General features: G+C 54.9%; 2 protein-coding genes across 6 annotated transcripts; both read right to left on the bottom strand.

Moving 5' to 3' along the window:
* Positions 1–215: 215 nt before the first annotated feature.
* On the bottom strand, positions 216–4,471 carry PAQR7 (progestin and adipoQ receptor family member 7). The gene is made up of 2 exons (XM_072918068.1): positions 4,465–4,471; positions 216–738 (listed from the first exon to the last, which is right to left on the bottom strand). The coding sequence occupies exons 1-2, from the start codon at positions 4,469–4,471 to the stop codon at positions 407–409; spliced, it is 339 nt and encodes a 112-aa protein (XP_072774169.1). The 3' UTR covers positions 216–406.
* Positions 4,309–9,986, bottom strand: STMN1 (stathmin 1). 5 transcript variants are annotated; one of them, NM_001434461.1, is given in 5 exon segments: positions 4,309–4,822; positions 5,083–5,274; positions 5,920–6,092; positions 6,765–6,835; positions 9,897–9,986. In NM_001434461.1, coding segments are annotated over 4 exon segments (447 nt in total). In that variant the 5' UTR covers positions 6,778–6,835; positions 9,897–9,986; the 3' UTR covers positions 4,309–4,753.
* Between the last annotated feature and the right edge of the window lie 5,740 nt (positions 9,987–15,726).

Below are 15,726 nucleotides of genomic sequence, written 5' to 3' on the forward strand. Positions count from 1 at the left end.
CCACTGCATGGACAGTTCTGAACAACTCCCTCACCTAACAGGAGGGGCCTGAAGTGATATTCAATTATTTTGTTACCTTAGTGGTTTAAACAGCCTCACCTTGGTCTGTTTCCACGGTTTAGAGTCGAACAGGGGCCAGATGGCCTCTCCTTATCTGGTGCTGGGAGACCTGGCAGCCGAGAGCCCTCCCCAGCCCCTCAGGGCACACAGGACACTTTGTTCCAACTGTTTATTCACATGTGAACTAAACCTGTGTACCATTCTATGAGCAAGCTGTAACGTAGGCTGGATTTAAAAAGCATTAAAAGCATCTCTTTCATTCCTACAGAAAGCACTTGCTGAGTAACAGTTCATGAAGCAGCAGTTGGAGGCTTGGGGCTGGATTTGGGTTGAGCTCACTCCTTCTTTACTCTTCCTTGAGGCCCAGCTTGTTCTTCACCCTTTGGGCCATGTAGGTGGCCGTGAGGACAGAGCAGGTGACAGTGGCCAGGAACAGGGCAGAGAAGTCGTAAGCCAGGTCCCGCTGCAGGGAGGAGTAGATCTCCCTCCTGGACTCATAGTCCAGCACCACGGCCTCGATCTGCGCCAGCGTGCAGAGCACCAGGAACACGTGGAAGATCTGGTGGCTCTGCCCAAAGAAGTGGCACTTCCCAGGGAACCACTTCTCGGGGTAGGGATGGGAGAAGAAGAAGGCCGCGACGAGGAAGAAGAGCACCAGATGTTGAGGGCCTCCTGGTGCTGCTCACGGTGATGGAGAGCTGGCTGAGCTTCCCCGGCACCGCCGTGGCCATGGCCAAACTCCTCTGGTAGGTCCTCACTCTGCGAAATTTCCTTTTTGGGAAGGAGAGGAAGTTTTGCTGTGAGGTTTAGGAGGGGTTTTAATATAATAACCAACGAGCAGGGGGTGTTGAAATGCTCTGGTTGGGGATTTCCTCCGTGGAATCCCCAGCAGCAGTGACAGAAAGGAGGCTGAAGGGACATTTAAGAACCCCTGAGGTGCCTCAGCTGTGTGGAGAGCCCCGAGGACACGAGTCTGGGGTTAAATGACAATTATGAACCCACCAGGACACAGCAGTGCCTGGCTCACCCCTTTCGCTGTAGTTTGGGAACTGCTAAACAAGCCAAGCATCCCAAACAAACCTCCCACTCCAGATTCCCCTTCCTGTAAACTGTTTGCAGTGTCTGTCCTTACAAATACCAGTAAGTAACAGAGGTTGCAACTCCTGCATTTGGAGTTTTACCTCCTTTTTCCAGCTCCTGATTTTCCAAACAGCTTCCCACATCGTGGCCCTGTTGCACCACCAAAGTCCAGCAGCAGAATCTTTGTGAGCAGGAATCTCCATATTTACCTTTTGGAAGCTGCTGTCCTTACCCAGTGAGAGGCAGCCCTGCCAGCTCGTTTGGCCTTTTCATAAAACCTTATTGAGATTCTTTACCTGCTCTTGCTCAGACAAGTCCTGAAGAAAACCTGATTCACGTCCAGCTCCAGTGCTGATCTGTGCCTCAACCCCGGGCAGTGCCCTCGTTTCAGGGACAGGAAAACTCTTTAAAGTTTGGGATCAGGAGGAGGTGGGGATGGGACTGTTTGTTTTAAAAACCTCTGTAATTTCCTCATCAAAGTCAGGCTGTAACTCATTCCTGCCTGAATCCAAGGGGCACAGATGCAGAAAAAAAAAACCCAAGCAGGCTCTTTGCTGCTCCATTTCCCTCCCTTTGCCCCCCGGCTGGGGCAGCACCTGGCACCGGGCTGTGCCAACCCTGAACCCTCCCGGGAAGCTGCGACTTTCTGGGGCTGCCAGGGAAGAGTTCACCCCTTGAACTTCTGCTCTGAACCGCAACAGCCCCGAGCTGAAGGTGCCCAGTTCAGCCTTTCTGACCTCCGAACAAACGCTGCCCGGAGAACTTGCCTCAGTGCCGGGGAGGGGGCTCAGCTCAGCTCGACCCCCTCCCAGAAGAGAAATTCCTGCGGGAAATTTCTGGCTCTGCTCGGGGAGAAGCCGTGTCAGGAAAGAGAGCGGTGTTTTCTTCAGCAGGATTAAATTCGCCGAGCTCTTCCTGGCCACCGAGCCTTGCAGTGCTTATGAAGGGAGCACATCCTGGAAATCCTCCATTGCCTCGTACTCCAAATAACACCCTGCACCTCCCCACGAGCTGCGGCAGCGCTGCTGATTTCCTGCGCAGCGTTTCCTTTGCCCAGCAGCACCCAGCGCTCCCGCTGGATTTTTCTGGGATGATAAAGACTCGCCCCCGGCTGTTTCCATCCCTGTTTGCTGCCGCCACACAGCGGCACAGCCGCCAAAAACCTCCCAAAGCACAGCCAATTTCATTTTCAAACCACCCGGCTCCGCTCAGCCCCCGAGTCCCCGCCGAGCCCGGCCAGCCCGGGATGGTTCTCCCTCCCCTGGGGTGAGCAGGGTGGGGATGAGCCGGGCTTTGGTTCCGTTACCGTCCCCGGGAGCTGCAGAACGGACCCAGCCGGGCTGAACGGACCCGGTCCGGGCTGAACGGACCCGGTCCGGTCCCGCTGCTTCCTCCGCCCGGCCGGGGGTCCCGGGGGTCGCGGCCCCGCAGCCCCTTGGAGCTGCTCCGAGCCGCTGCTCCTCCCTTCTCATCTTTCCCTCCCTCCCTCGGCAGCTGGAAGAAGCCTTTTTTATATATATATGTATATTTTTATTATTATTATTATTTTTAATGAACCTGTTCCAGCCCAGCTCTCCCCACAGGGACTCAGTTCTGGTTTCCTGCCCTGATCGTTCCCCTCCCGCAGGTCACTGCTGTCCTCTCCCTCTTCCCACCCCTCAGAATCCCCCCAGGAGCACCCCGAGCCCCCAGAGCCGCCTGAGCCCCGGCTCAGCTCGCAGACATGGGCAGCAGAAGGGAGAGGAGGGAACAGAAGGCCCCGCGCCGAGCGCTGACAGCTCTGGCAAGCCTAAACCTCACATTTAGCATCCATTTGGGCTCCAGCACCATTCGGGGTTTGGCAGAGCTGCCATTCTCCTCCCCCACGTTTGGAGAGAAGAGAAAAATCCCCACGTGGCATTCGGGGCGCTCTTTCCTCAGCAGGTAAAACTACATTAAAATGAAGATCTGGGGGGGTTTTGATTGCTGATTGCGCCTCATTTTGTACTCGGGAGCTGCTCCGGGGCTCCCTCCAGCCTCCATTACACCGTGCCAGGCGTTCAGCCTCTCTCCTGGGTGCACTCGCAAGCTTTGGCTCAAAGTTCAGCCCTGTTCTGCTGTGCTCAGCCCATGGGGCAGACCCTGACCCCACACCCGAGCAGACCCTGACCCCACACCTGAGCAGATCCTGACCCCCATTCCTGGACAGACCCTGACCCCATTCCTGGGCAGACCCTGACCCCACACCCAAGCAGATCCTGACCCCATTTTTGGACAGACCCCGAGCCCACACCCGAGCAGACCCTGACCCCATTCCTGGGCAGACCCTGACCCCATTCCTGGACAGACCCTGACCCCACACCCGAGCAGATCTGACCCTATTTTTGGACAGACCCATCTCTCCCCAGCAGAGAGCAGCACAGCCTCTCTGCACCTCGAGCATCCCAACCCGCTGGAATTCCCTCGCTCCCGGGCTGTGTCCCGCTGCTCCTCCGGGACACAGGAAAAGCTTCCCGAAGTGATGCTCCAACACACCCCAGACCACAGTCCAGGACTCCGTGAGTCTCTTAAAAAACCAACTCCCTACGGATTTTCCATCTTCAGGTGCTCCGGTTGCAGAGTTAAATTGAAAACAAACCTGGGAGCCAAGCCAGGATCAAGGCCAGAGGAAGGACTGAGAGCAGTGTCACCTCCACAGGGTGTTTTTGGGAGAGGTGCCTGCTCACACCCCCAGGGCAGCCCAGATACCTGTGGGGATCCCCAGGGGAAGGGTTTGGGGTTCAACACAGCGATTTTGTTCCAAATGCACCTAGAAGTCATCGTTCCTGAGCTCATCCCGCTTCCCCCAGCCAGAAGGAACAGGCAGATCAGGCTGTGGGCAGGTGCTGCTCTACCCCAGCACCCCTGGGCACACCAGGACAGAAATGATTCTTCTCCCCCAGAGCCTTTCCCCTTGGGGCAGCCCCAGTGGGCCCCGCTGTCCCTCCCTGTGCCACACACGTCCCCCCAGAGCTCTGGGCAACAAGGGCCGCTTGTTGGATGGCCCAGCAGCACGGGGAGGTGGCTCAGGGCCCCGGGACACAAAGAGCCCGCAGCTGGCCCGGGCTGAGGTGTCACACAAGGCTCCGATTGTCACAGGCACAGGACAAGGGCGGGCGCTGGCCCTGGCTCCTGAGGAAGGCAGGCAGATAACAGCACTGTGCAGCTTTATTGAGTCACTCGGTTACAGCAGTATTTTAGCAGACTGGACAGTCAGAGATTTTTGTTTGAAGTGTAACAGATATTCAGCATGGAACAGTTACTACAGATTCCTTGCACAAAGGTCTTACAGAGCTGATACAGTACTCGCCATCAACCCAGGAGCGAGTGCACTGGCGTAGAAAAGGATGCAACAAGAAGAAAAAGCTACACTGGAAAGACAACACTTTAGAAAAGTGACACATGGAAGGTCTCCCCTCTAGCCCCCAAAGCAAGTGTACAGTTTGGATCTAATTTTACAGCTCTACATCAGTTTCTAAGAAACGTAAAAAAAAAAATATATATATATAACTGAACCAAAAGCAAAGAGAAAACCACTGGCCAGTACAGTCTTTGGATATTTGGAGGAGGGGGAGAGTCAGTTTCCAGAACGGAGTCAGTCGGTCTCGGCCTCGCCGGGGTCTTTGCCCTCTTTGTTCTTTCGAACCTCTTCCACGTGCTTGTCCTGAAAAACAGCAGCAGGAGCAGTGAGCTCCAGGGAAAGGAGACCCTGGGAAGGGCTTCCCACCCAGGAGGGGCACAGGGGGCAGAGGCTGCTCAGCTCCAGCCAGCTGGAGCGCTGCAGAGCCTTTGGCACATCCCACAGCCACACTGCCACCACAGCTCGGGGCAGCCCTCCTGGTGGGGAGGTTTTTTGGGGGGGTTTTACCTCCTGTTGCCAGCAGGGAGCAGGGACAGCTCCCTCTGGCAGGGCTCCACACCCACCTTCTCCCGCAAGCGCTCCAGCTTGGCAGCCATTTGTGCCTCACGGTTCTCTTTGTTGGCTTCCATTTTGTGGGTCAGCTTCTCCTCTGCCATTTTGCTGAAGTTGTTGTTCTCCTCGATGGCTTTCTGCAGCACCTCCTTCTCGTGCTCCCGCTTCTCGGCCAGCTGCTTCAGCACTTCTGCCTCGTGGGACTGGCGGGACACGGGCCAGGGGGTGAGGGCACGGCGGGGAACCCCACGGGGGCTCCCCCACCCTCCCACAGCACCTGCACTTCACCACATCCACCTGCAAAGCTCAGCGTCTGTCACTGCCTGCAGGTCTTGTTAAATGGGATTTTTCTGGGGAGGGAACACTGATTGTTTTTGATGTCAACATGGAAAGACTTTCCTTGAAGATCCTCCCTGCCCAGAGTGGTGAATCTCTGAGATTCAGGTCAGGCTCACTTCAATCAAAGCCTCGCCACCCTCAAGGGCTCCAGGCTGCGCCCCCAGCCACGTCTTTCATCACTCAGACAATTTATTCCCCAACTTCTCATTACAGACTCACTGCTGCATTTTCTGGGAGAAAATTCATCTGTTCTGGTGTTAAAAGACAAGAAAAACAGCTTCTTCCTGAAAGAGCTGCCCCTCTCAGCTTCATTCCTCCCAGTTTTTCTTCAGAATCTCTTTGGTACCAAAACCATGACCATAAAGCTTTGTAAGAGCCCCAGGGATTTCATTAATAATATTCAATTTACCATAAAAAAAACCACTTATCCCAAGAAACAAATAAAAAAAGAGCCCCAAACCCCCTCAAAAGTGGTGGAGCAGAGCTCACTTCAGCTGCTCCAGATTTACCTTGCGTCTCTCCTCTGCTGCTTCCAACTTCTTCTGGATCTCCTCCAGTGAGACATCCTTCTTCTTGGGGGGAGACAGAGGGAACTCTGCCACGGCTTCTTTGGAGCGGGGGCTGAGGATCAGCTCAAAGGCCTGCCCCGAGGCTCGCTTCTCCAGCTCCTTCACTTGGATGTCTGGGAACAGAGGGGAAAAAGCCACCAAAACGAGTATTTCATGCAGGAACTGGCTCAGGGGATGTTAAAAGCAGCCTTCCAAAATTCAGCACCACAAAGGTCCCTGAGGAAGGGCAGACGAGACAGGAGGTTTGTTTTCAGAGCAGCAATACTGTTAAAAATGTGGAAATTTTTCCTTTGCCACCCTTCCTTGATCCTACATCACCCATGCACCTCATGTTCTAATTCAGCCCTCAACATCCCAAGTGGTGACAACAAATCAAAAATCATTCTCCCTCCAGTGACAAACCTAGGGATGAAATTCCAGGCGTTTGCCTGCAACCTGAGAGAGCAAAGAAGGAAAAAAAGCAATTTTTGGAGAAATCTGCAGGCAGGGCTCTCTCCCCCAGCCCTGCACGGTGTCAGCTGCAGCCGCGTGGTCCCCGAGATGTCTCGGTGACAGCCAGCTCTGCCGAGGGAGCAGATGGCTGCAGGGAGCTGCAGCCCATCTGCTGCCAGACTCCTCTTTTGGGCTGTTTTCACAACCACCCAGCTTCAACAGCCTCGCCCAAGATGGGAGAAAAGCTCGGTGACAGCAGCTTACTTCACTAGATTTGGTTTTTAAGTTAGTCCCAAGGAAATTAGGAGGCAAAAAAAAAAAAAAAAGAGCATTTAGCACAGAATTCTACCTACCAGAAGTAGCCATGGCCAAGAAAATCAAAGTCCAGAAGCCAAGCCTGGGAGAAGGTCAGTCAGGTGGGTCCCTAGATAACAAAGAGATGTGCCTTTCAACAGCCAGAACAGGGATGCTGCTCCTTCCAATAAAAACTGCTAAACAGAATTATTGCTGCTGAACAAAAGGCAGACAAGGTAGGTCACTGCAGTCAGTGATTCCAGGCATTTCCTGGAGCTGATGGCCAGTGCTGGGAATACTGGAGAGGTTATGGAATTACTGGCGTTGCAAGATCAGTGTGATATTCGAGCATCTTCAATCTGTTTTATTCCACCTTCAGGTACTCGAACAAAGACCCCGTTTTACCACGGTGCTAGAGGGATCTCACTGCTCTCACACACCTCGCCGAATAAAAAAATAACGCACCACAGGACAGCACAGCCAGGATTCCTGCCACTCCCGAAGGATCTGAAATGTGCGCAACCGAGCTCATTTAAAATTCGGTTTTAATTGCGCAGCCCAAGTCAGATGCTTCACACCGCGGCAGACAAGCGAGGGCGTACACCGCCCAGGACGCCTCGCGAAAACGGGGCGCGGTAAAAAAAAAAAAAAAAAAAAAATCAGAAAAAGGTCTAGATAGAATTAAAATAGTTGGATGAATAGATAAATAAATATATAAATCAATAAATAAGGGGGGTTTTAGGGGCTGGAGGAGCGCAGATCGCGGTCCGGGCGGGGCCGGGGCGCGGAGCGGGGACCGCGCGCTGCCGGCCCCGCCCCTCCGCGCCCGCAGCCAATCAGCGGCGAGGCGCCCGCGCAGGCCCCGCCCCCGCCCCGCCGGCCGCACCGAATTCAAACCGCCGGGGAGAGCGCGCGCGCGCCCGCGCGAGGGGGCTCGAGCGAGGGGGCGGGGCCAGCGCCAACATCCGGGCACCTGCCGCCCCCCGCCTCAGGTGCGGGCCCCCCCCACGCCCACACCCCGCCCGCCCCGGCCCCTCGGGGGCCGCGGGGACCGGCAGAACCGGGGGGGACACGGGGCTCCGACAGGCTCCCCGCACGGCTGGATGGCGCCCGGGCGCGGCCGCCCGGATACCGCCCCTTCCCCACTAACAATGGCGGGGAGGGGAGGGGGCGCCGCTGCCGCGGGTAGGGCGTCGCCCCTCGCTGAGGGGACAATAGCCACCCCCTTCCCCTCCGCGATGGGGGCGCCAGGGACACACGCGAGGAATCCCCCCCACCATTGTCTGCCTTCCCTTTGTCACCGCAACGCTCCAAAACCGGGCGGCGACGCGCTGGCCGCGAGCGGGGACAAAAGCGACCCCCGAGCGCCCGAGCGGCGCCGCGCAGCACCCCCGCCCCTCACCTTGACACCCACCCTCGGCACCCCCGCCGCCGCCCCTATATCAACGGGGCGCCGTGAAGCACCGACACTTCGCCTCTCCTTCCTCCGCCTTCTCGAGACGCGGACGGTGCGGCGGGGCAGGGCGGGGGTGGCCCCGCGGCCCGCCCGTGCCCGCTCCCCCCGCAGCAGCGGCCCCGCCGCGCACCCACCTGCCCGCGCCGCCGCTCCGGCCACACTCCGCTCGCGCCCGCCCCGCCGCGCACAAAAGCGCCAAACAAAGGCACGTGACCCGCCCCGCCCCGCCCCGATTGGCCGAGCCCGCCGGCACGTGCCGCCCGCCGGGCTGGGGGGGTGTGGGGAGGGGGGATGTGGGGGGCTCGCGCCCACCCCCCCTCCCGCCCGAGCCGCGCGGGGCATGCCGGGAGTTGTAGTTCGCCGCCGCGCCCGGCCCGGGCCGGCCCGGGGGTGCGGGGCCGAACCGCGATCCCCCAACCCTCCCTCAGGGACCCCCCGGCACCCAGGGCCCCGCGCTGGATCCCGCTCTGCCCCCTCTGTGGCTGCGGACAGGGGCATCAGGCCCATGCTGCGGTCAGGGGTGTCCGGCCCGACCAGGGGAATGGTCAGAGTGGAGCTCTGGCTGGGATGACCAGAGCTGCGGTCACCTCATGGACATGGCCACCTCACAGCCACAATCACCTCAAAGCCATGATCACCTCATGGACATGGCCACCTCACAGCCACAATCACCTCAAAGCCATGGTTACCTCAGGGACATGGCCACCGCACAGCCACAATCACCTCAAAGCCATGGTCACCTCAGGGACATGGCCACCTCACAGCCACAATCACCTCAAAGCCATGGTCACCTCATGGACATGGCCACCTCACAGCCACAATCACCTCAAAGCCATGGTCACCTCACAGCCATGGTCACCTCACAGCCATGGTCACCTCACAGCCATGATCACCTCACAGCCATGATCACCTCACAGCCATGGTCACCTCACAGCCATGGTCACCTCATGGACATGGCCACCTCACAGCCACAATCACCTCAAAGCCATGGTCACCTCATGGACATGGCCACCTCACAGCCACAATCACCTCAAAGCCATGGTCACCTCAAGGCCATGGTCACCTCAAGGCCATGGTCACTTCATGGCCATGGTCACCCAGAGCTTTGGTCACCACAGGATCATGGTCACCTCAGATCCATGGTCACCTGAGATCCATGGTAACCCTAGATCCACAGTCACCTCAAAGCCATGGTCACCTCATGGCCATGGTAACCCCAGAGCCATGGTCACCTCAGAGGCATGGCCACAGATCTTTGTGCTATGGCTACCTCAGAGCCACGGCCACTTGCCTTGAGACCTTGGTCACCTCAGGGCTCTTGGTCATCATCAAGATGACCACCGAGTCCCTTTGGTCATCTCAGGGTCACAGCCACCACGGGAGAGCCCCACGGAGGGTCTGTGGCCCCACAGTGTTTTGGGGGCCACCCACTTGTGCAGACGCCGTGGGACGGGCACGGTGGCTCCGTAGGAATCTGCCTCTGGAAGCATCTCCCTCCCAAAGGTGCTCCCAACAGCCTCACTCCGTGCCCACGGGGTGAATCCCGTGCTGGTTTCCACACCAGGAGCCACCCCACACAAAAGGCAGATGGACACCCAGCAGCATCCCCGCTGCAGCCCCAGCCCAGCAGCCTCCACACCCTCAATCCCAAAAAAAACCACTTTTCTGGGACCCCCCCCTTGCCGTGCACCCCCTTAAACCCAAAGATTTTGCACCCAAAAGAAAGGGATCCTACCTTGGGGAAGGTTAATATTGTGACAGAAAGGCAGGAAGCTTTCAAAACAGAGATTATTTTAAACACTGGCCCTGTTTTTTGCCGATCTGACGTCTATTTCCATGGAAACCACATCCAGCCGAGCTGCCAGAGCTGGGAGAGGCAGGGTGGGCACGGGCAGAGCCATTTTCCAGCGGCGTGGAGGAACCCTTCACTGGCATTTTTGGGGTGCCAGGTCCCAGATCTGAGCCCTGAAGGGCTGCTGGGCCCTTGGGGATGGTCCCTGGTGGCTCCGTGGTTTTCCCAGCTCCGTGCCAGGGGAATCACACCCGTGGCACCCACAGCACACGTGTTTTCCAAGGAATATTTGGGTGGAACGCTGTGGGGGACAAGGCAGCTGGGAGTCCCTGCCACCAGGCTGTGTTTTACTTCATTATTATTTTCTATTACTATTTATTTTTATTAATTATTTATTAATTATCACCCGTGCAGCCCAACACTGGGTTGGAGGCTTTAATCAATGTTTTGAGTCAAATCAATGAGTTTATCCTGGGATGATCCCCAAATTTCCCAGAGGAAACAAGGCTTGCTGGGCTTTTGGTACCTGTGTGAGGGCCTCAAGGCAGCGCTCAAGGGGAGGGGAGGGGGAAATTCCCTTTACAGCCTTTGAAGAAGGGATGCAGAGAAAGTGAGGAGTCATGCCAGCACTTCTCAGATGATCTTCTGGGGAAAAAAGGAAAAAAAAAAAGAAGAAAAAAAAAATTAAAAAGAAAAAAGATCTGGCTGTAGCCAATCCTTTGCAGATTGGCCTAAAAGCCAAAAATATTTCCTTTGGGTAAGAACTCTCTTATGTAAGAGGGAACTTATTGACAGGGCTGGGGAGAGGATTTGGGATCTGCTCCCAGCCCTGGGATTTTCCATGCCCCATCTTTTGGGATGAGGCTCTTCCCCAGCCCCTTCGCAGCACCGAAATCTTGGAGCACTGTTGTGGCACAGAGAGGAACAAGAGCTCCCAGCAGGTGGAAAGACACGGAGGCAATCTCATTTTTTGGCCTTGTTGCAAGAGTGGTTTTATTTTTGGAGCGTTTCATAAACCCCATTTGTTTATGTGGCGTTTATTTTTGTCTGGTCTCGAGGAGAATGGAGTGTATGAAAAGCTTTTATTTAATTTGCATTTGATTTGTGTTTATTGACACATTTACTGCGGTTCCAAACAGACTCTTCCCTCCTCAGCATGTGGCTGGGGTAGTTTTTATCTACTGGATTCCTTATCACCAACCAAAGCTGGTTTTTTTGCTTTAATTCCAGTTTTACCACTAATACAGCAGGCAGCACTGGGAGAAACATCCTCCAACACATCACATTTAGCCCCAAAACAGGTTTGAGAAGAAAAACACCATTTTGAGCCCAAATTTAACATCAGAATGAATTTCTGCCAGGTGAATTTCTGCCTTTTGAGGAAAATAAAGGATCACAGCAGGAGATTTTCCCAGAGCAGCAAGGACAAAGGCTCTGTAAATCAGGAATATGACCAGTGGCTCTCCAAACCGTTCCCCTCAATGCTCCAGGGGGGCTCAACCCCACCAAAAACCAAACCTGAGGCCCCTCAGCTCCACCCTGCTCCGGGTGAAACCCCAAAATCCAGGTCCCAGCAGAGGAACCCTGCGGGGTGTGAATTTGGGAGCAGATTTAGCCCAAAGATTAAAGCCTCTGCTCTGATGTGCTTATCAAAACGCCCCACGAAGAGACTGACATAATTAGGTGACAACTCAGCCCACGGCAGCTCTTTCAACTTGCAAAAATATTTAATCTCCAGTAAGAAAATGTGGTTTCTGAGCATTGAGTTGCCAGCCTTAAGCACTGGTGGAGGGGCTGACAGCTTATTTGTTAGTCAGAGGATGGTTTAGAGCACCTTGGTTAGTGATACTCCCAGGCTGGCAGCAGCCCTGAATTAGCAAAGTTTATTTTAAAACCAGAAATCCAATCTATTCCCTGACCCAAGTGGATGAGTTTGAGAGATTTAATAACCAGGACAAAGCAGTATTTTAAAAGGAACTCAGAAGTGGAGAGGGGCTGCAAGGTCTCTTTCCATCCACTCAATGATCTCAGAGGTTTTTTTCCAACTTTAAAAATTCTTGATCTAAAATAAAAATTCATTTTAATCCAATCGCAGCCGAGGAGCCCGTGGAACTGCAGAACAAACCAAGATTTTTTAGGGAGTGTCTCCTTCACAAAGAAAGCTTTTCCACAGGCAGGAAACGTTTAAGATAATTGATATTTGTTTACTGGAGATGTTTAGGCTGGTACTATATTTATGCTGAAAAACACCATTAAGAAAACGTTCCTCTCTGAATAAATTTGCACCTCCCAATGCGCTGTTGGAAATAATTGAATTTTTGCGGATCAGACAGGTTGTTTTCTTTGAGAAATTCACCCGAAATCTGTTAATTCCTCCTTTAAATGAGAGGAGGAAAAGCGCTGAGCACAGATGGCGACCACGCCTGCAGGGAGAGGGCCGGAAATATCAATTAATTGCTTTGATATTGGGGCAACAGAGCCCCCAAATGTCACATTCAGCCACGGGGGGCTGCACTGCCTGGTACCCAGATCCTGCGGGGATGGGGGTGACAGGGCTCTGGAGCACAAGGAGAATGTTAGGTATTAATGTTAAAGATATTAATGAAATAGAGAGGCTGCAGGAACACTGCATCCCTCCTAAAAAAAACACCCAAACACTCAGAAAGGGCCACAAACCCTGAATTAAGGGTTTGTCACCACGAGCAGCTCCATCCCCTGAGCCAGCCTGGGCCGGGCAGGGCAGAATTTCCTTCCCAGCCTGCCCGTGGCTGTTTCCCACCCTTTAATTCCTGGGAAAATGGGGTTTTGCAGCCCCAAAGCCCTGCCTGCTGCTCTCCCCCAGCCCCAGCTGCCCCTCCTACAGACACAGCGAGAATTCCACAAGTTTCTTGGGAGCAGATGGCTGGGGAGAGGCAGGGGCGAGGGGGGGTTCTGTCACAAGCCCGACTATTAATAGAGAGCAGAGGATCCGCCCGGCAGCGCTGCCTGGGCAGGGCGGGCTCCCCCCTGCACCCCCGAGCCGGCAGGACATCCCTGTCCCTGCAGGTGTGTCCAGCATCTTTATCCCTGCAGGTGTGTCCAACATCTCCAACCCTGCAGGTGTGTCCAGCATCCCCATCCCTGCAGGTGTGTCCAACATCCCCGGTCCTAAAGATGTGTTCAGCATCCCCATCCCTGCAGGTGTGTTCAGCATCTTCATCCCTGTGGGTGTGTTCAGCATCCCCATCCCTCCAGGTGTGTTCAGCATCCCCGGTCCTAAAGGTGTGTTCAGCATCCCTGTCCCTGCAGGTGTGTTCAGCATCTTCATCCCTGTGGGTGTGTTCAGCATCTTCATCCCTGCAGGTGTGTCCAACATCCCCATCCCTGCAGGTGTGTTCAGCATCCCGGTCCTAAAGGTGTGTCCAACATCCCCGGCCCTGCAGGTGTGTTCAGCATCCCCATCCCTGCAGGTGTGTTCAGCATCCCTGGCCCTGTAGGTGTGTTCAGGATCCCCATCCCTGTGGGTGTGTTCTCAGCATCTTTATCCCTGCAGGTGTGTTCAGCATCCCCGGCCCTGTAGGTGTTCTCCTGCCCAAAAGCAGCACAGGTCAATGTTCCCATCCCTGCAGGTGTGTTCAGCATGCCCATCCCTGCAGATGTTCTCTTGCCCAAAACCAGCACAGGTCAATGTTCCCATCCCTGCAGGTGTGTTCTCAACATCCCCATCCCTGCAGATGTTCTCCTGCCCAAAACCAGCACAGATCAATGTTCCCATCCCTGCAGGTGTGTTCTCAACATCCCCATCCCTGCAGGTGTGTTCTCCTGCCCAAAACCAGCACAGGTCAATGTTCCCATCCCTGCAGGTGTGTTCAGCATCCCCGGTCCTAAAGGTGTGTTCAGCATCCCCATCCCTGCAGGTGTGTTCTCCTTCCCAAAACCAGCACAGATCACTGTTCCCATCCCTGCAGGTGTGTTCTCCTGCCCAAAACCAGCACAGATCAATGTCCCCATCCCTGCAGGTGTGTTCTCCTGCCCAAAACCAGCACAGATCATTGTTCCCATCCCTGCAGATGTGTTCTCCTGCCCCAAAACCAGCACAGGTCAATGTCCCCATCCCTGCAGATGTTCTCCTGCCCAAAACCAGCACAGGTCAATGTTCCCATCCCTGCAGGTGTTTTCTCCTGCTGAAACCAGCACAGCTCAATGTCCCCATCCCTGCAGGTGTATTCTCCTGCCCAAAACCAGCACAGGTCAATGTTCCCATCCCTGCAGATGTTCTCTTGCCCAAAACCAGCACAGGTCAATGTCCCCATCCCTGCAGGTGTGTTCAGCATCCCCATCCCTGCAGGTGTGTTCTCCTGCCCAAAACCAGCACAGATCACTGTTCCCATCCCTGCAGGTGTGTTCTCCTGCCCAAAACCAGCACAGGTGCTGCTGCCCCCCCAGCCTCCCCGTGCCCCCAGACACATTTTGGGAGCCTTCCTGGTGATCTCCTGGCTGCCACGCACGCCCTGACCCGTTTCTCGGCGTGCAGCACCGGGCTCTCCTGCTATTCCATCAGCCCCCAAACATCTCAGCCCTAAAATAACCCGGCTGCTCCCAGCTGTGAGCCCCACCAGGGCCAGGGTTTGGGCTCTGGGCTTTTTCCATCACTGGTTCCATCCCCAGAGCTCCAGAGCCAGCTGCTGCAGCTGGGGTGGGATCCTGAGAAGGATCCATGGAATAGCAATGCAAGGAGGAGCAATAAAATATTCAACAGAACATTCCAGCACAGACGTTCACCGTGGAGCTTTGATAATGGAGTGGGGGGGAGCTGAAGAAAAGCTGGGTATAGCACTAATTATCCCCCAGCTCCTAATTAGTTGCTTGAATTTAAAATATGGACTCAGCTCCACTGGCAGCTCAGCCAGCCCATTGTGCTATTAATACTTCCCTGGCGTGATATGGTTAAAAATACTCCCACCCTTTCAAGACAAAATGTGGCTTGGAAGTGTCACGAGGGGTGGAGTTGAAGGATGGAAATCCTCTTAAAGGAATAGGACTTCCCCAATATCAAATAAACAAAATGAATGGGCTTGTGACAGTCCCCACGCTGAGCCTGTTCCCACAAGGAGCAAATAATTCTCAGTGCAGAGCTCTTGGGCCACCCAAAATCAGAGCAGCTGCCCTGGCCAAGTCAGTGCACGGCCAAATGGGAAGGGAGTTTTATTTCCCAGCAGCTCTCCTGCCTGGGGAACAGGAGGATTTGCAGTTCTCAGGTGCCTGGGTGCTGCAGACTCACAGCACAAGGCTGAAGCTTTGCCCAAAAAGCAGAATTTTGAAGTGCCCCCCCCACCCTCCTCACAGCCAGGGAATGCAGGAGAACCTGGAGCAGCAGCCAGAGCTGATTTTCCTGTGGAATATCCGTAGGTATTTATGGGTGGGATCCATCAGACTCTGGGGGCCTCTTCCCACAGGATTTGTGAGCCAAGGAAATGAGTCTGGGGTGGGGTTTATGGGATTTTGGACTTCAGGCCAGATCTGTGTTTGCACATTTCAGATCCTCTCAAACGAGAGCTGCTCCCCTCCTGTCTGCACCGACAGCTCCACATCCAAATGGTTCATTGCTGCTCCCTTCCCCTGGAATCTCAGCATGGAAACAATTCCTGCACTTCACATTTGCCCCGTGCTTTCTGATCCCTTTTTTCCCCTTACCAATCTGAGCCCCTGATAGATCAATACATAAATTAAAAGACAAAAGAACCTGACACATCCACTGTGGCTGGGAGAACAGACCAAGCCAGACTTTCTGGTG

Source organism: Taeniopygia guttata, chromosome 23 (genome assembly GCF_048771995.1).
Source record: "Taeniopygia guttata chromosome 23, bTaeGut7.mat, whole genome shotgun sequence".
Classification (NCBI taxonomy): Eukaryota; Metazoa; Chordata; class Aves; order Passeriformes; family Estrildidae; genus Taeniopygia; species Taeniopygia guttata.